Source organism: Alexandromys fortis, unplaced genomic scaffold (assembly GCF_014885135.2).
Source record: "Alexandromys fortis isolate MF-2015 unplaced genomic scaffold, M_Fortis_MF-2015_v1.1 scaffold_28, whole genome shotgun sequence".
NCBI lineage: Eukaryota > Metazoa > Chordata > Mammalia > Rodentia > Cricetidae > Alexandromys > Alexandromys fortis.
Window position 1 is genome coordinate 4,128,991 of NW_026067901.1, and position 20,509 is coordinate 4,149,499.

At 41.8% G+C, this 20,509-nt stretch overlaps 1 protein-coding gene across 1 annotated transcript in view; it reads left to right on the top strand.

Annotated features, from left to right (window-relative positions):
- The first annotated feature begins 2,475 nt into the window (after positions 1–2,475).
- Adamts20 (ADAM metallopeptidase with thrombospondin type 1 motif 20) overlaps positions 2,476–20,509 on the top strand; it is a 107,702-nt gene continuing 89,668 nt past the window's right edge. The window contains exons 1-3 of the mRNA XM_050130883.1: positions 2,476–2,566; positions 3,038–3,399; positions 12,307–12,469. Of these exons, the coding sequence (XP_049986840.1) occupies positions 2,476–2,566; positions 3,038–3,399; positions 12,307–12,469 (616 nt within the window). The remainder of the gene's footprint in view (positions 2,567–3,037; positions 3,400–12,306; positions 12,470–20,509) is intronic.

Below are 20,509 nucleotides of genomic sequence, written 5' to 3' on the forward strand. Positions count from 1 at the left end.
TCTCTGGGATCAAGATGCACAGCTCTCAGCTCTTTCTCCAGCCCCATGTCTGCCTGCGTGCCACCATGTTGCAACATGATGACACTGGACTAAACCTCTGAAACTGTAGGCCAGCTCCAATTGAATGTTTTCCTTTATGAGTTGCAGGGTGTCTCTTCCCAGCAATAGAAATGCTCACTTAGACAGGGTGGGAAGAAAGATAAGAAGATCCAGGCAGGAGTCCCCAAGGAAAATTGTCTCTTAGACATGGCAGCGTGGACACACTCAGACACACAACAGCTCTGGTGACCTGCACAGCTGCCATGTTTTCCTGCATAAAACCTGTCTTAAGATCAAGCCAGCTGACAGTCTAGCCTGGAGTGGGAAGGGGTTCGTGCGCACACGCCAGCTGTGCACAGATGATGTTTTCTGGGGGAAGAGGAGTCACATTTCTATAAGGGTGAGTTTCACTATAGGTTAGCCACACTCCTTTGGGTGGTCCCATACCCATGAGTAGATAGTCCACGCAATTTGGACTCCTTAGGATGTTATTAAAATAATAGAGAACAAAGTTGTGAGAGCATGGACAAGTTGGGGTGGATCTGAAGTCAGAGGGAGGAGCGGGGTGGTACATTGTATGTCATTCTCAAAGAACTAATTGAAACATGTTTAAACATAGTGACACAGGACACACATCCCCCATACCTTCCCATTAGCGCATTATTTCCAAAATGTTAGATATGTTGAAAACAAAACACTTCATTACAATAGTGCTTTGAACATTCAGGGATTAAAATGAGGTGTCTCTCAGCAGTCAAGTAGCAATTAAAGCTACCTGACTTTCTGGTTCTGGTTTAGGTTCTTTGTAGGCAGAAAGGCCTGGGCTCCAGCTGCCAAGATGCGTTCAGAGCTGCATGCTTATTAAAGTGCCCAAACTGTACGACGGGAAAGGTAAGGGTTAAATTCACAGGTGTGGGTAAAGTCCATTATTATTCTCCTTAAGAACACCACATTCGGACTTTGGGGGAAACCTACCAGGACTCTGTAATTCTCTGGTAGATGAAATGGCACTTGTGAGGAAGGGGAAGAAAAGAAGAAGGCCTGAAGATCAATTACACCATCGTTTAGCTCGAGATTTCACCGACAAACACAAGTTTAAACTCTCCCTCCCTGAAACTGTTCTTCCACATTGGCTGCCGGCAACAGATGGATGACGCCGATGATCTGAAAGGAAGGGGCATGCCGTCGCAAGGCAATTTCCATGGCCAAGAGCCCAGAGTGCAATAGCGGCTCCAAACCAGACTGAAGTGCATTCATCGTATTGTATCCCCGAAGATTTACCTTCTCTGTTTAATGGCCTTGGTTGGATTTCAAGCCGGGCTGTTCACTCCCTCTTTTGTTGTCTTCGTTCTGGTAAAGAGAAGTGATTGCAGAGCCTGCGAATCAAACAGGTGAACCCAGGACAAGGGGTGTAGTGTTGAAAAGAGGTTGTTTTCTCTCCCTGCTAAAGTTGGTGGAGTTCGACAGGACCCGGCCACACAGATGGAGTCCAAGCTACAGCTACTGTTGAAGAGGGTAACAGCGAAGGAGGGCTTTATTCACACTGTGGAGAGACAGACGCCAGGAACAGGCAGATGTTTTGTGGATCTTGACATTTATGTAAGTTTGGGGGGAAGAGTTCGTGCAAATTTTAGCCCCAAACATTTAGACGGGCAACAAGAATCGCTGTGGCTGCTGGAGCTGTGAAGACTCCAATGCCCGCCTTGAACTTTGTCAAGCGATTGATGCAGTCATTCACAAGTCTTCTAGCTCAGTAACCCCAAGTCCCAGAGTCTCCCCTCTCACAGGGACCCTTAGAAATGAGCCTGGCCGGAAGCCCCTTTGGTAGCATCCATCCAGGGTTGGCAATTTTGTGTGAAGAAGCCTAAAAGAACTTATTGGAGTGAGTAGCAGAGGTCCCTTTCTGACACTTGTCATTTCGCTGCAGGAACTAACTCCAGGCCCCTTATCACCTGTCAACTTGCGTGGGGTCTTGGGGGCCCTTGGGACCTCGAGTCGCAGCCGGGGAGGTCGCGGTGCGCGCGCCGGCGGGCGGGGCTGCGCCCGGCTGGGGCTGCGCGGGAGGCCGAGCCGCCGCGCCTCCCGCTGATTGGCCGGCTCGGCAAGGGGGCGGGCACTTCACCGCCCCGCGCGCCCCGCGCGCCCCGCGCGCCCCGCTACTTTGGCTCGGTTCCTGCTGGGCCGGGCGGTGAGCGCTTCCCAGGGTGGCGCGGGCCTGCGAGAGCCAGGCGGGCTGCGAGCGATGAGGCTGCGGCACCAGCAGCGGGAACCGGTGGCGGGGCGAGGCGGGTCGGACTGCCGCCCGGGTGGCTCTGGAGGCTGCTGAGGCGCCGCGGCGAATAGCTAGAGCGCGGAGGAGGGCAGCAGAGCGCGGGGAGCCGGCGGCCCGGGCGGCCTCCCTGTCCGGATCCCCCCCCTTCCCCGAAACGTGCAGCCATGCGGGTGGCCAAGTGGCTGACCGGGCTGCTCTGCCCGATCTCGCTCCTTCTCACTGGGTCTTGGGAAGTTCGTTTCCACCCACGACAGGGTAAGGTCGCCGTGGGCGCTGCCCGCAGCGCTCAGGGCGGGGTGCGAGTGGGTGGTGCGGACTCGCGGAGACCCCCACGCCGGCCAGCTCCGAGCATCTCCGAGGACTTCACTGGGTGTCTGGGTGTTGTGGAATCGCGTGCACTAGGGACAAGCTCCCCTGGCCATGCGGCGGGCACGCGTGGGGACACGGGGCAGTGTGCGCTAGGAGGACATGGGTCGTTGGCGGCAGGGAAGAGAAGAGGGGCTGACAAGGAGGTGGCTGCGCAGGGTGGTGGGTGGCAGGGTCTGTGTGGAGCACATAGGAGCTGTGGGAAAGCAGAACATGGTCACAGTGTCCATGTGCGTGCGTGTGCATCTGTCGTGTCCCTGGGACGGACCAAAATTTGGTACCTTTAGTGGGGATGCTTGGTTCGAGAGTTTGTGGTTTGGACAGCGTCGGGCGTCATAGACATTGCTCTATGTGTTGCAGAAGCCCTGGTGAAGACTCTGGCCTCCTACGAAGTGGTGACCCCCGCGCGGGTCAATGAGTTCGGAGACGTGTTTCCCCAGAACCGGCACTTCAGCAGGAAGAAACGGAGCTCCGGGACTCCCGAGCCCACTCCGCTCAGGACCCACTACCGCATCCGCGCCTACGGGCAGCTCTTCCACCTGAACCTGAGCGCTGACTCGGCCTTCCTGGCTGCAGGCTACACCGAAGTGCACTTGGGGACCCCGGCGCCTGGGACAGGCGGGGGCAGCGCGGAGCCCCCAGACCTGCGCCACTGCTTCTACCGTGGCCAGGTCAACGCGCGAGAGGACCACACTGCGGTCTTCAGTCTCTGTGGGGGACTGGTAAGCCTGATTGTGCCTCCCTTGGCGTTTTCTAGTGCTTTGGTTTTCTGGTTGCTTTGGGGGCGGGGCACGGTGGTTCCTAGTAAGTTTCTCTGAGAAACTCAGAGGGTCCCGGAGAGAAGCCCAGGACAGAGGATGAGAGAGCATTTTTTTTTTATCGACTTGTCACATGCTCCAGTGGCGATCAGGAGTGTCCTCTTGGATTCTGCTTCTACACTCTCAGGGCAATTTCTTCCACTCTGGTGCCTTAGTGCTGGGCAGCTCTAGATGCCGAAAATGAATTAAGAATTAGAGTGCCGGAAAAAGAAAATATTGACTATACGTAATTTAAAGAGTCTATACGTAATTGACTATACGTAATTTCACGAGGCTGAAAAGATTTGGAAAGAAGTTTGTTCAGTTTCTGGTATGGGGACACTAACAGGCACATGGGAGGGAAAAGGAAGATGACGACTGGTCCTGGAAAGATAGAAAATATCCACAACATAATTGCTAGTATGGGAGAACTAGAAATGACAAGAGTAGAAGAGAGGGAGTCTAAAATCCTAATGAAGAGAGAGGAAATGAAATAAAGCACCACACCGGTGTTCCTTTTGATTTTTTTTCCCTTGAAAACAAAGATTCTTATTGCCTTTTCCCATGACCGACTTAAGTCTACATAAACCCAGAATCTCTTGTCAGTATAGTCATTTTAAATATGCAGCGTCACATATATTATTAAAATGAAAACCAATGAACTGAAATAGCAAAATACTACCACGCTAGTTTGCGATGCATTCATACATACTTGTATATGAATGCCTGAATTGTTACACTTTGTGTAATGAGATAAATCGTCGCTGTATGATTGCTAACGTGATAGAAGAGTCAGTCCCATTTTATTATGGACAAAGCTACATTGGCCCTGGTGTTCCAGCCCCAGTTGAAGGAAATAACTCGGCTACAAATTTCTTGTGAGCCCAAGTTTTCTTTAACCAAAACAAACAGACCAAAGCCGGGCAGTGGCGGCACACACCTTTGATCCCAGCACTGAAGAGGCAGAGGCAGGCAGATCTCTGTGAGTTCGAGGCTACACAGAGAAACCACAGAGAAGCCCGGTCTGAAAAAGAAAAAGCAAAATAAATAAATAGACCATACTTTCTGGAAGGTGTTCAGATAGTTCCACAAAATCATCTGTTTATTATTCGAGTCAAACATTGGTAGTAGTTCTCTCCAGACAAAATGTAATAATACTTACTTTCAAGTTGATTTAAGACGTCCAGTGTGTGAGCACTGTTAATTACAGAGCTGGCTAGTGTTTATATCAAGTAAACCTGACACAGGTTTACATCATTTTGGACGACAGAACCCCAGTTGAGAAAAGACTCCTACCTGATTGCCCTCAGGGAGACTGTGGTGTATTTTTATAATTAGTGATTGATGTGGGAGGGCCCAGCCTATTGCTGGTGGTACCATCTCTGGGCTTGTGGTCCCGGATGTTATAAGAAAGCAGGCTGAGGAAGCCACTAGCAAGCAAGGGAGTAGTGTTCCTCTTTGGTTTCTGCATCAGTTCCTGCTTCTAGGTTCTTGCCTTGAGTTCCTGCCCTGACTTCCATGGATGATGTACTTTCATGGTTTACTACAAGCTGTAAGGTGAAATAAACCCTTTCTTCCCCAGGTTGCTTTGGTGATGGTGTTTATCACAGCAGTAAAACCCAAGACAATCTAAGTCACTTTGGAAAGTCTTTTTGCTCTTTTCAAGTTAGTGTCTCAAGTTGTATTTATCTGAAATGTTTCCAGTAATTTCCTTCCTTGTTTACATCATCAACACAGCAGAAGCACCAATAATAAACAAACATTTATACTTCATGGAAAATTACTCTAATTTTTAAAGACTTAAAAATAACGCTTAGTTGATCTGGAAAATCAAATTAATACCATCAAAAATCCTCTCTCGATGACCATTTGCTCAGATCGAGATCCTGGAAGTTTTATTGACTTCATTTAGTTCATTAGTGTTCAACTAACCTAAGGTATGACTTAAAGCATTTTCTTTCAATTTCTGGATCATTAATTTTTAAAACTTTTGCAAGTCTTTGTGTTTACATGTTTTTCCCTTTTGCAATATTACTGAGCCTGGATGATGTTTTTTAAAAAATTTTATTTATTTATTTATTTATTATGTATACACTATTCTATCTGTGTGTATGTCTGCAGGCCAGAAGAGGCACCAGACCTCATTATAGAATGTTGTGAGCCACCATGTGGTTGCTGGGAATTGAACTCAGGACCTTTGGAAGAGCAGGCAATACTCTTAACCACTGAGCCATCTCTCCAGCCCTTTTTAAAAATTTTATTCCTAAATGTTTTGAACCTAAGAACCAGAAGGGAGTAAAACCAGAAGGCAATAAAAATATTGCCAGGAGTTTTTCTGAACATAAGAATATGTATGTATGTATGTATATATATATACATTTATATCTTGCTATTCCAATGTTTTTTATTTTTGTTTCCCATAAATGTTTATCTAAAGATTCAAAGATTTTAGGGCAAAGATTTATGTGTTTCCAAACTATATAGTTAATAGAAAGGTAGAGCATATTATAAAGCATTTATTAATAATGTGATAAGGCTTATAAAGCTTATTAATCCATTGATAGACTGCTCCAGAATTACAGTTATCAGGCTATTAACCCCCATATTTAATCCTAAACTTATTTTGCTTATTGATACTATCTGTGGTCTCATGGGGTTAAATGATCTGGGGTCTGCATTAAGTAAGTTTTAATATTGTTATTAGCATTGCATGACAGGATGTAACACATAGCGTACACAAAGACAACATCCTTTGTGGTGCTGACTGACGCTTTTCTCACATTGCCTAGTGGATTCCATTCTTCCAGAGACTCTGAGGGACAAACCTGCCCACCTGGATGTTAGCTGCATCATTTCTTGTTGGCGCTGGAAGCAGGGAAATCTTGTTGGTTGAAGGAAACAGTTTCCACATTTTATAAAACTGGATGGTGTGCTTGGCTGGTACCGTATTCCGATAGAGTAACTGATGTGGCCATGTGGATTATGTTGGGGTTTCTCCTAGGAACAAAGATCCAGTCTGACAGCTCCCCAGTGGAGACTCATTGTTGAGTTGCTTCTGTTAACTTCTAACAGTTCAGTAGACAAGGATGGAAACTGTCAATAAGTAGCTGCACAGGTTTGAATCTATCCTAAAAATGAATTAGTCTTTATCATTTTCTAAGCTTCCTATTTACAGAGCCTCTATAATCCCATGTGACAATCTATAGTTGTATTTTTATTTATTCACTTATGATGACGACTTATAGGTGTTGATTCTCTCCTTCCATCATGGGAATTGTGGGGGAATCAAACTCATGCCTTCAAGCTTGGTAGCAGGCACCTTTAGCGGCTGTGCCTTCCAGCCAGTTGCTCAGTGTGTGTGTGTGTGTGTGTGTGTGTGTGTGTATGTGTGTGTGTGTATTTACATATCTGTATTTTTAAGGGAAAATTTATTGGTCTTGTAGTTTCTCAAACACTCCCACAATGAGGAAGCATTTCCTGTGACTTTGCTTTAACTATGCTAGTGTGTGTTTGTCCACATTCTTCAAGAAGCAAATGTCAAAAATGTGATTTGTTTAGGAAAAGTGCCTGTAGTAGAAAAAGCAAGGAGGAATTTGGAAAATCTGTGTAAACTTGTAACAAATAAAGAGAAAGCACAAGGATTTGGGGTAGGCTCATTTGGCTTGTTGGATGGTTCAAGATACTTCAGTTGAGACATGCATGGCTGGGAGAAGAATCCTACCCTTTGCCTAAATGTATCTCCCTTTCTACCTCTGTCACATTCAAGTACTGACTCAGTGTAGCACCAAGAAATCATGAGTGGGGCCTTGTGAGTGAGGAAGCTCAGTTGGTAAAATGCTTGTTTTACAAGCGTGAGGATGTAAGTTTGATCCCCAGAACCATAATTATTTGTGTGTTTGCTTTTTAAAATAAGCCCAGGTGTGGTGGCACCTGCTTAGCCTATGCTTAGAACCTCTCTGTTGGGGACTCAGAAACAGGAGCTTGCTGACAGGCCAACACCAACGGCTTGGTGAGCTCCAGGACAGTGGAGAGCCTGTTTCCAAACCAAGGTGAAGGGATGGTGATTGAGATATTACAGCATCTGTGGTTATGCTTTGACCTCCATACACATGAATACACACACACACACACACACACACACACACACACACACCCCAGGACGCAACACTAAAAGGTCTCAATGTACTCTTGGCTAGTGGTGTTCAGCATCGACAAAGCCAGCAGCATATAGAAACACTATGTGCGTAAATGCTTAATATATGGTTTCAAGTGTCCTCAAGCAAGGGATACAAACATATTTGTGAACTTTCAGGGATGGATGAGTAAAGATGAAGTAATATACGGGTATTCAGATTAATTCTTCCCTTTGATGGGGACTTAAGTATTGGTATCGTGTATGTTAATTAAAATATATTCATGAGCTAGATAAATCCTTTGGTTCGATAGTAAGCATGGAGCAGGCCAACTGGTTCTTGGTTGTCTCAGCCCAAAGGAGACATGGCAACTCCCATGTATTGAGAAGATGTTTCTTGGCTCTTCCAAGATGCAAAATGACGAGGATGTTTGGCAGAGAGTTTTCTCGAAGGCAGCAAGGAATGGCTATCAGTGATGAGCACTCTCCCACAGGCTGTCCCCCTTCTGTCCTTCAAATGCTGCCTTGCTCTCTTCATTCACTGTCGCAGTCATCTTTTCAACAGATGCTCACAGGGCACTGTCTCTCGACTCAAAGTACAAAGTCACAGCGTGCTCTACTGTCTCTTCCTTAAGGTCCTTTGGGCTGGGCAGCATGAATTAACTGCGTGTTCTCAAGCGCAGTACACACAAGTGAACAATGTGGTTGTTACCCCAGCCTTAACTTCCCCACCCCCAAGAAGAGAGGATGCCTGGTAGTTGCTGATCTGCAGTTGCTGATCTTCCCTTCTGTGGAAGAACTGTAGGAGCGCTATGCTGGCAGCGAGAGGGCTTCCTTTTTCTAGGAACACCGTCAGTTATGAAGGTACCAGTCTGCCCTTTGAAAGGGATGTCATTTCTGCTCCATGGTCACATCTAAAATGGATTGTAGAGAGGTACTCTGTGTGTGTGTGTGCGCATGCACACATGCATGCATGTGTGTACATACACAAGCATGTGCATGTGTGCGTGTATATAATTGTTTTAGGACAGCTGACTTAAATTTAAGGGCCTTGTAGGTTATTTGACAATGAAAACAGCCGGGAACATTTTTACTTCAGGTTCATGGTTCCTTTGATAATAACCACCCCCACCCCCTGCTGCAAATTAGTTTGACTTCTGACGATTCAAATTTTTATAATTGCTTTACTTGTTTCCTATGTCCATTTACAAAGCTTAAAAACACTTATGTTAAACTCATGAATGCCAAGAATCTATAACATGTTGGATCCTTACCTTAGTGATAAACCTTCAGCTCTATTAAATAGTTGGGAGAGAATGGCAATGTGTAATATAGTCTTTAGGTAAAGAACAATGAGGGGATACAACAGGTGAGAACATCAGGTAGATTTGCCTTAGTAGTTGAAGAGGATCACATGTCAAAGTAAATAAGCAAAATATAATCCAGGAAACATGTTGTAGATATCTGTGTTTTTTATTTTAAAATAATACTGTTTTATAATATTTTGACAATATATCAGAAATATATTTTGTCATATCTTTATAAAACAGCTCTTAATACTTTCATATTTAATTTCTCATTTTTATGACGATTTTAGGTTTTATATTTTCACCAGCATTTTAGGGAGATATTGAAAAAGGTTGTTATGACAGACCTACAAGAATGTGACCTTTATCTTGATGGTTTTTTAGAACCCTTATTGCCTTAAAAAGAGACAAGTTATAGAATCTCTCTTTTCTACATTTTCTAGGACAAACAGATTGAGCCATTTGCATCTTGGATAGATTGGTAGGATCTGATGGACTAGGACTTGATGTAGAGTTACCAGCTATGAATTTACTGTTCATCAACTCCAATCCCTTTTACATTGGAAATCTGGATCTGGAACACAGAACAGGGACGCTAACGAATGCTGGCGGAGGAGAGGGGGCTCACCTTTAAGGAACCGTACATCCCTGAAGTTCTGCTCTATACTTCTGGAGTCAGTTCTTACGTCTTCCTCATCAGTGATTCATCCACTTATGCAATGTATTTCTATATGCAGGTTTCCAGCATTTAATCCAGCAGATTACGAAGAATCTCTGAGGTTATATTGTGGTCTTTGAGTTTACAGCATTTACACTTTGCTCATGGTAGAAGAGTGTCTAGAGCATTGGTGTTGTAGTAAAATATTTTTGTTCTGCCTTAAGCATTTTCTATTTCATAGTAGCCACTGAGCTTCTATGTATGAATATCATTTGAACACACACTGATTTTCTTATGAAATTGGGTGAGTAAAACTTTTTATGACTTTATTACAGATAACAGAACTGAGTGAGAGATATGAGATAACTTGGCTAAGTTTCCATAAGCGCCAAACCAGGACTCATGCCTGTGAGTTTATAAAAAAGTCACTATAGACTGTGATTAGAGATTGAAAAACTTTTTATTCAGCAACTCCATATTTTCCAGCGTTGTTCTCCAGTGGCCAGGCTTTGCGTGGTGAACTGGGCATATTTTGGGAAAAGAATTCAGTGGGTTTATCTTCGGTGTTTGTTTTTTTTTTTCTCTTTATGAAATCCAAAGGCTCACTATTGGTTGTAGTAACAGTATGATGTGTGTTGGCCTTGTATATTGAATCCTGTGTGAATGAATGCCACAGTACTGAGATAGCATTCTGCACATAAAAATTATGTTCAGTGGAACAAACTGAAACCAGTTTTATGGACGCTAAATAACTTGGCAAATAGTTGGTCACTATTCTAAGTAACCAGGAAGCTCCCGCCCAAGTGAAATCTGGGTTTGAAGTGTTTGCTACTCGGTGAAAGAAAGTGCGATCATTTGCTTCCTTCTGAATCAGTCCGAAGCATTCATCTGCAGATAGGCAGGGTGCTAAAAATATGGATGAGCTAAATGTGATTCTATGAACCACCTGTTTTGTCAAGTCCTCAAATTCCTCACCAGATTCCTTTCCAAGTTTTTTTTTTTTAATTTGAATTAATAGTTTTCCTGGGAGCATCTTCGCATAACCCTAATAATTTTTATAATTTGAGCAGGAGGTCCCTTCCATAGGGATGAGATAAAGAAAAATAAGTGGAAGTGACAATCGCTCGTTGATACATATAAAGGGGAATCAGTTTCGAAAATAAATTATCCACATAGCTTTAGGAGCTTGGTATTTTAAATACATAGATTCTGAGGAAACCCTATCCACGGCAGGGGTGCTGTTCCTGATGAGCTAGTCTAGTCCAGCTAAAGCTGAGGGGACTGTGACAGAACTGGTTTTTCTCTTGTGGGAGCCCAGGCCAGACCCTGTGAACATTATTGAAATAGAAGTTCCTTGTTTCAGTTTTGATAAAGAGAAAAGCAAGAATTTCTTGGAAACAGTGTGGCGTCCACAGCGGTGTCATAGGTGTGTTTTAGCTAAGCAGAGGATAGCGCATGTCTATTTACATCTTTCCCCAAGATACTATCATATTTCTCCTCCTCAGCAGACTTTTTTTAAAAGGCAGAAAAGGATTTTCCGTGGACCCATGTGCTCAGATTTCAAAAACAATTTCTTTGTTGCCTCTTATAATACGGACAGAATTAGTTTTCTGGGAAGGTTGGAGATGCTGGAGTCTGGATGTATAATGAAAACGAAGTGATTTATGGGTAGACTCAAAATTCCTATTGGTAGAGGTCGTTAATAAAATTGCAAGAGGCCATTAGAAAAGTGTCCAATAAATGAAAAAAAATTTAAAACTGTCTTTTCTTGAAATGTCATAATCTCAGCGTTTTATAGTAAGCAAAATCAATGGAGTTTCACGTATTTTTACTTTACCTATGTTGGGTATTGAACTCCTGTTCTTATGTATGCTAAGCATGTATTCCATTATTGAGCTGTATTTGTAGCCCCTAGTTTTTAAGCCATTAAAAGTGTTGTTTGTTCTACTAACACACTACCTAAGAGAACCTAAACATTGGACTTATTCCATAAAAGAAAACGATGTGAAGATAAGTCAGAGATGTCTCCACACTTGCTATTATTCATGAGTGTTCAGTAAAGACGTGAGCAAATCATTACAGGGCGGCCTGCTTTACCAGGACAGTCACAAGTTCATCCCTATGGCCACACAGTGCCTGCTGTTCCTGGCAGTGTCTTAGATGATGGAAAGATGGGAGTGGAGAGGCTGATGGAGTCACAGTGACCTGATCATAATTACAGTCAAGAGGGCTTCATGCTTACAATTGCTGTGATCATTTCGGTGGCATCGAAGATTACAGCATTAGAACGCTGGCTCAAAATATGCAATTATCATTTACAACGGAATTTAGAACAGTTTTTCAAGTTGCTCCTGAATAATTTTTAGGATAGCTAAAATAAAGAAGTTGAGATGAAGTGTCACCAAAACTATAACTTGAACACCCACTGTCTAAGGTAAATTGGGATAGTAGTCTTGTGACTTAGTTCAGAAGAAGGAAAGAAGCATGAGCCACAGAGCGGAAACTTGTGTCCAGTTGAAAGCATTTAGTAACCAGGCTCTGCTGTTTTATCCCTGTGAACTCATTACACTTTACTGTCATGGTGGGGATGGAGCATAGGGACACATGTACCAGACAAGCACTGTATCTCTCTGCGCTAGGGCCCCAGCCCTGTGTACTGTTCGATCTGGTAGTACAATGGGAATTCACTACATAGTCACTCTTGGGAAAAGTTAATGTTACTTTCTCCATTCCAGATGGGAACATTCAAGGCACACGATGGCGAATATTTCCTAGAACCAGTCATGAAGGCAGATGGGGGTGAACATGAAGAGGACCACAACAAGCCCCACCTGATATACAGACAGGAACTAAAGAGGAGCTCCTCCACACAGTCCCCTGGGCCTTGGGACGTTTCAGGTAAACTTTCGCTGGAGTTTCAGCTAAGCTGTAATGCTACTTTAAATTTTTACTGGTTCTCACCCACGTTTTTAGTTGATAAAATGGTATGCACCACCTATTACATGTGAAGAGTATATGCATTGTGGGATGGTTTCTGTGATAAAACAAATCTACTCTCATGAATTTTAAGGCTATGGTCCACTTTCATGAAAGTTGTCTCTCTGGCACAGTAGCGCCTCTGAGTTTAATGTTGATACAGATGAAGTACCTTGACTAACATCTCTCCACGCCACCCTTCCTGCTTTTCATGGCTACTACACTACTTTTTAGTTGTGTAAGTTCAACTCTTAAATTGCACACACACATGAGATATGACATTTCTTAAATGATATTTTCAAAAACATTTTACTGTAAGAATCCATTAGAAATTACCCATTTTATATATTTTTGTAGTAAATTAAAATCCCAAATATATGCATTCAATTTATAGAATTTATAGTGAACAACCATAGGCAGTTTTTATTTCAATAAACTATTCACAGAATGGTGATTAAGTTTTTTTCTCGCGGAATCTTAATGCCAGTGCAAACCTTGTCCTACCTTATGTGTCTCCAACACTCTTTAGTGGAAGCATGCCATTTGCAGACTTCTATAGCACCATTTGGTTTGACCTGTTTATCATAGGCATCTTTTTTGGTGTATATAACAGCAGTTCTTCCATTCTGATGCTGTGAAATGTTTAATTGTTTGAGTGTGCCATGACACCATATCCATTTTCCCAGTAACATTTTGGGCCATTTTCAGGTTTTTGATACGAGAAACAATCCCCATCCTTTTTGTCTGAGAGTTTCTCCAGGAGGTACACATGGATGCTAGGTTGTAGTTTGGAGGAACGGGCTGCGTCTAGTAGACTGGCTTACCCCCTGTCCAGCGGGCTGCTTGTCATCCCAGCCACCCGGCTAGCTTACACTCGCAATAACCACACAGAAATTGTATTAATTAAATTACTGCCTGGCCCATTATCTCTAGGCTCTTATTGGCTAACTCTCACATATTAGTTTAACCCATCTCGATTAATGTGTATCGTTTCTTGACTGTGGCTTACTGGCATGAGTCTAACCAGTGTCCATCTAGGGCAGGAGAACCATGGCGTATGCCTGTCTCTGCTTTCTTCCTCCCAGAATTCTGTTCTCTCTTCCCCGCCTACCTGACTTCTGCTCTATCAACTAGGTCAAAGTAGTTTCTTTAATAACCAATGAAAGCAACACATAGACAGAAGAACCTCCTACTTCACTAGGTAATCCCATATTCTTTTACAAATCTGGTTGCAGATCCAGTGATATGTTGATTTTCATCCTCCTTTTCTTATAAAACTCTGACTACTAAATATTTATAATCTATTAGGATAGAGGAGTCATGAATTTCTATGCACGATAAGTCTATTGTTGGGAATTTTTTTTTTTTGATTTTTGAGACAGGGTTTATCCATAGCTTTTGGTTCCTATCCTGGAACTAACTCTTATAGACCAAGCTGGCCTCGAACTCACAGAGATCCACCTGCCTCTGCCTCCCGAGTGCTGGGATTAAAGGCATGTGCCACCACCGCCCGGCCTGTTGGGAAAATATTTTGCTTGCTCTTTGTGCAGGTTTGGATCTATATATATGTGCGAATCCTTATTATTCACGTAATGACATACCTGTAGTTACCATCAAGGGACAATGCCAAGACCAAAGAGTGCGATTAGGAAGGATTTCTTTGACACTGTAGGTGTCCATACACTCTCGTCCTAAATGCTGTGATGCTGTCCATGGTGGGACGAGGATATGCAGGCCTTTGAAGGTTTTCTCTGGGAGTTCATTCTTACTTAACCTTTGCTGTTAAGAGCCTGCCATTTGGAGAGGCTCTCACTGTGACCAAGACTATACCTTAAATCTACTGACCTAAGAAACTTTTTCTTTGCTTTCAATGTGAGCATAACAGTTTTAATTTTATGGCTTCAAAGAGAACACAAATGTGTGTGCAACTTCACAATGGGATGCTCCCGAGGGCAGCTCTCGCCAGATCAGATCAGATCGGCTATTCATGAGTAGCTTGTTTAATGATTGTATGACTTTGTAAGATGGAAACTCCCAAGTGGCATCTGAATGCATGATGGGTCCCATGGTGATATGAAGGTCTTCACATTCATGCCCAGCACTCATCATTAGCAGGAAAATGCTCCAAAAAAGCTAGGTCCTTTGGTTTAAAAGATTTTCATACTAAAGACATATGACAAAAATTACAAATGAAAAGCAACCAGAAAACTGGAATTTAGTTTCTTTTAAAATTAATTACAATATGTTTCTACACAATATTTATCAAACATAAATGTAGTATCTCTTCTCAAGAAAAATCCCTCCAATTTTAGTTTCGATTAACATGTACATTTTTAGCTATTAACAAAGACAATCAGCTACTGACCTAAAATATTAGCTACTAATTATCACTTTATTAGTAAAAGTGAAGAGTTGTGAATATAATTAGTGAAATGTTATACAGGGTGTTTTTCCCCCTCATCATTGTTCAGAACCCTTCAGTAACCTTTTCCTACTCCAACAACTGAATCTTTGGAAAAACTCCCTAAGGAGGTGAAAACTACAGGTTTAGTACATAATTCATCATTGTTAAACAAAAAATTCCCTTCTTTTTAAAAAAAAAATGATTTTAATTCAAATCTGGTCTTGATGAATTAGATTAAATTGTTTCCAGGGTCAGAGGTCACTGTGCACACTGAGGCTGTCTAAATGAAAAGTTTTGGCCATCCCCAGCCGTGGTGGTTACCAGGATCTATCTCCTGGATAGATAAGGTGTAGGTGTAATTCTGTTGATGCAGGGAGGCTATCTGAAAAGAAACAAGTATGAGCAGTCATCAAACAAATCAAAGCACATCAAACCACAAATGCCACCAGCAAAATGAAGCAAATAAAAGAAAGCTGGGAGCATTCACCGGATTGAAACAAAGCTCTGGAGCTGTATTGGACCTCTGTTACTGTTCCTCCTCTATGGGCAGATGGGATCCTGTGAGTCTTACTCAAGCTCCTGGCCGCCCAGTCTTTTCTGTGTCATGGAATACACCCACATAGTGTTTGCTGAGAGCAAGGAGGACAAGAACACTTGAGAGTCACGTGGCTTTAAATTGAGATTTTCTAAATTTGTATTCTTCATTGAGTCCTTAACGTTACACCAGAGAAAAGAATTGGTTAGAGCTGCACTGCGGATGGGAAGGAAGATTTGTTTCCTGGAAATCCTGATGTGTGTGAGGAGAAGCAAAATCAGAAATGTTGTAGATTTTTCCAAGAGTAATTTTATTATCATTGTTGAGGGCAGAATGACTGAGGGAATGGTAATTAGCGGGAATGTTCTCTTCATTTATTGTGGTCAGGGTATCTGTGGGCACTAGAAATTTAGCAGTTGGTATAAGGAATGTGATTTTTGAGTTTGAAGTACAATATAAACATTCAGTGGGAAAGCTATCAAACAAGCGAATAGAAGAAATGAGTACAAGTTCAGTGGATGGGTCTGGGATAATGAAAATAAACTGAGAACCAAAATATTGGTGATAATTAAAGCTAGAAACTTGAATGAGTTTACATAGAGGATTGACTAAGATGAGAGAGAGAGAGAGAGAGAGAGAGAGAGAGAGAGAGAAAGAGAGAGATCTCCAAGGGCTGAGCATTAGGTCATGTTGATATTTAGGGACCAAGGAGAACTTAGTCTTAGTTCGATGATTAAATAGTAGAAGCCAGGAAGATGGCAAGAGAATTGTTCAGTGTGTGTCCAGTAGACAAGTGAAGAAAAATTTTCACAAAAGCAGAGCTTATCATAGGCTAAATGATATCAGGGATTCAGAGAACATGAAGGTGGGAGCTTATATTATGAAGGGATGACTTTTGGCAATGGTACTGTTCTCATAGTCATGGCATAATGGCAGACAGAAGCATCCTGAGGGAATAAGGGTTGGTGCATTCCTTCATGATGGGAAAGGCATGGCGGAGTTCTTGCTGAGAGCAGGAGAAAGAGTCTTGCCTAGGGATGAGCACACCAGTTGATTATCCAATACAAGATGCTCATCCCCGAAAGCATGCTTGTAAGTAACACACAGACTCATCTGGTTGTTTTTATTGATTTAGAAATATATATGTTTACATACATATATGTATGTAACAGCAATTAATAAAAAGGCTATAAAGTTGAGAGTAAGGAGGGGTATATGGGAGAGTTTCCAAGGAGGAACTTTGTCTGAAAGGGGAATAATGTAGCTAGATTATATTCTCAAAAATAAATAAGATTATAAAAAATTCTTTATTTTAAAATCAGTATGTTAAACTTCAGGACAAAGCATTAAATTTAAAATAATAATTTAATTTTACAGTAATTTCAAACTTTGACTTATTCTTTCCATTGAAATTCCTAAATAGTCGGATTTAATAGTGTTATAAAAAGCAATATTAGTAAAAATTATTTTTGGTAAGAGTTAATTGAGATTCTTTTTTGGAAATTAAATTAATGAACTTATGTGAACTTACTAAATTGAATTTCATACATATTTATTCAGAGCAGTGTTCTTGTATATGTCTGTTTTGGAATGGTGTTCCCCTCCACTGGTCTCTTCTGTGTGCTTCCGTCAGTTTCTGCACACTGCCTCAAACTCTCATCCTCCGTGTGTGGGAGGAGGCTGCCCATGACCTTCCAGGTTTTAAAAGGCCATTCTTAATCCTTGAAATATACACAGAAATCTTACAGTCAGCTTGCCTATCTAGTTTCTGCCCTATCAAAAGGCCAAGGCAGTTTCTTTATTCGACCAATGAAAGCAACACAAATACAGAAGGACCTCCTAGACCAACAGAATTTGTCCTAGGCCAGTCTTGGTTAGCTACAGAGTGTGTTCTAGGCCAATCTTGGGTTAGCTACAGGTGTGTTCTAGGCCAGTCTTGGTTAGCTACAGAGTGTGTTCAAGACCAGCCTGGGTTAGGACATAGTATGTTCAAGACCAGCCTGTATAAGGACATAGTGTATTCAAGGCCAGCCTGGGTAAGGACATAGTGTGTTCAAGGGCAGCCTGTATAAGGAGATAGTTTGTTCAAGACCAACTTGGGTAAGGACATAGTTTGTTCAAGGCCAACTTGGGTAAGGACATAGTATTTTCAAGGCCAGCCTAGGTGAGGGCGTAGTGTGCTCAAGACCAGCCTGGGTGTTCAAGGTCATCCTGGGACCTTGCTAAGACTCTACCTCAAGATGAGACAGGAGGGTTGAGATGTGGATCAATATTAGAGTTCGTGTTTACTGTGTGCAGGGAACTGAATGCAATTCAGTACTACACAAAATATATTCTCTTAAACAATATATAAATATTACTTCACTAATCAGCCATGCAGCTTATGTTATAGCTTTATTTCTGGATCCCAAAACATAGCTTAGATTGTAATGCTTAGTGAAGTAAACCTAAATCTTTGGCTCTCTGCTGCTTAAACTCATGAAAAGTAAGCAAGGATTCTAATTATAATCAACTCAAATCTAATAGAAATATTAATGAGATATTTTGAAGATATTATGATCTGAAAATAAGAATACTCTGACTCCTTCCTTTCCTATTGCTGTTCCTTTTGTTTTCTTCTCTTATTGCTATAGCTAGGACATTTAGCACAATATTAAATAAGAGTGGAAACAGTTCATCTTGTTCTTGATTTTGGTACGAATGATTTTCTGCAATCTCGATTTAGCATGATGTTTACTAAAAGTTTGTAATATGTAATCTTTATTATATTGGATGTGTTCTCTCCAGCCCCGTTCTCTTGAGAATTTCTTTAGAAAGTCTTATTGGATATGTCAAAGGTGATGTTTGCATCTTCATGTGATTTATGCTCTTCACTCCACTAATGTGATATATTAAAATAATTTATTTTTCCTATATCGAACATTCCTGGATTTGTGGAATGAAATAATATTTAAAACAATTTATTCATTTTATTTATGTACAAGAGGTTTTTTTTTTTTGATTTTTCAATACAGGGTTTCTCCGTAGCTTTTGGTTCCTGTCTTGTAGACCAGGCTGGCCTCGAACTCACAGAGATCCGCCTGCCTCTGCCTCCCAAGAGCTGAGATTAAAAGTGTGCGCCACCACTGCCCGGCTTGTACAAGAGTTTTTAACCTAAATCTCAGTATGTGTAGCATGTTTTTGGTACCAGAGGAGTCCAGAAGTGGGCATCAGATTTTCTGGAACTGAAGTTACAAATGGTTGTGAGCTGTGGGATTGGTGCTGGGACCAGAACCTGGGTCCTCTGCAATAGAAGGAAGTGCTCCCAACTGCTGAGTCTTTCCTCTAACTTTAGGTTTATAGTTTGTGATGAAATTCAGCAACTATTCATAATGAAAATTCTTAGTAAAGTAAGTATCACTTAGTAAGTTAACTGCGTTTAAGAGACTTCTTTAGTCAGAGAAAGAATGCTTAAGGATGCTCTTTTAGGGTCACTGTATGAAATGATAGTAGTCGAGTGGTCTCAAATCTCTGTCCTCAGTAGACCTACCAACCTTGATATCTGTATGTTAGCTCAACTCCACGTTTCTGTAATGCAAGGAAGACGAGACCTCATATTTTCAGGAGCATGACCAGCTAGTTTTTCTTAGTCTCAAAGGAGCAACGTTTGCCATGGTGACTTTGGTGCTAAATTCTCCTCACTCTGTGTAGTCACATATTGTTTTTAGCAGAGTCGTGTGAAGTGGTATTGAGTTGCAAAGCCTATCTTGAGAAAACCTGAGTTCATTTCACTGTTATGCCATTCAGTTGCCGGCTATGAAAATTTCACTCAGTCTGTGTCACATGTCTGTGTATTTTAAAAATTGTCCGGTAATAGTAACTGACCCAAGGCTGCACAGAGCCTGGTGATGTACTCGTTCTTCCGTCTAATACAGGCAAATCCACAGTCTTCCTACACTTACTACCAGTAGATGGGGCCCCATGTCTTAATTTGTGAAAGTCTTCACAACTAAGCATTAAAAGCACACAAACTGTAGCCCATAGTTCTTTAAGTATGTTCTTGAGATTTTTAACAACGAGAAATCTTAGCTACATATATATTTTTGTGTTTCAATGCTATAGAATACCTTTGGTTTAAAAATAATGCCCTTGGTTTTTAATTTATTAGCTATGTTACCATAGATAGCACACTTAACCTTTCTCTTTCTAATTTTCCTCACTAATAAATTGATTTGAATAATAGTGCCTATTTCATAGAGAGCTTTTGTTAATACTAAGGAGGTAAACATATATAGCTTGAACTAACAATAAATAATCAACAGTAAATAGGGGTATAATTGTTATTGATAGAATTAATTCAATAGCATGGAAATCTGGAGCATATAATAGATCCAGAACAGCTTCAACCATGAGGAAATATGGTCACTAGTATCTGAAATGGTCATATCTCATTTCAAAGAGTTTGCAATTCTTTGACCTTTGGTGCATTCAGCAGTGATTTCAAATGTCGATACACTAGATTAAACATGCTCTGATTTTATGCCAATAGTTCTGTGCTTTGGAGAATTGTGAAATAGCTTTCTTCTGGTCAAACACAAATTAGCCTGTGCACAGACAGCAGCACTAGGCTTGATTTGGGAATGTATCCGGCAGCGGGTCTGTCCTTGATCTGATGCCATTGGACATCTTATTAGTGTTTTCCTTTTGCTGAAGTCATACCCACTAGGCACTTCTGTCCGATTTCTCAGGCTATTCCTTTCTCCCATGACCATCATGACCATCTGTCTTTTGTCTTCCTCCTCTCTTATCTTTTCTTCATCTTAGTCTTTTTTCTACTCTCTGTGAGCATTTACTGCACTCAGAAGAGCTCGTTGCCCAACAGTGTTCTCACTCACCAGGGAATTCACAGCTTGATGAGGTGGTGGTGCTTAGTGGTGATCTGTTGAGAAGGACGTAGAATCTACACTGTGGGGAATCTTCTAGTCTGGAAACACTGGGTCTCATCTTGAGTGAATGAGAGAACACTCTTTAGATGTGGACTTAA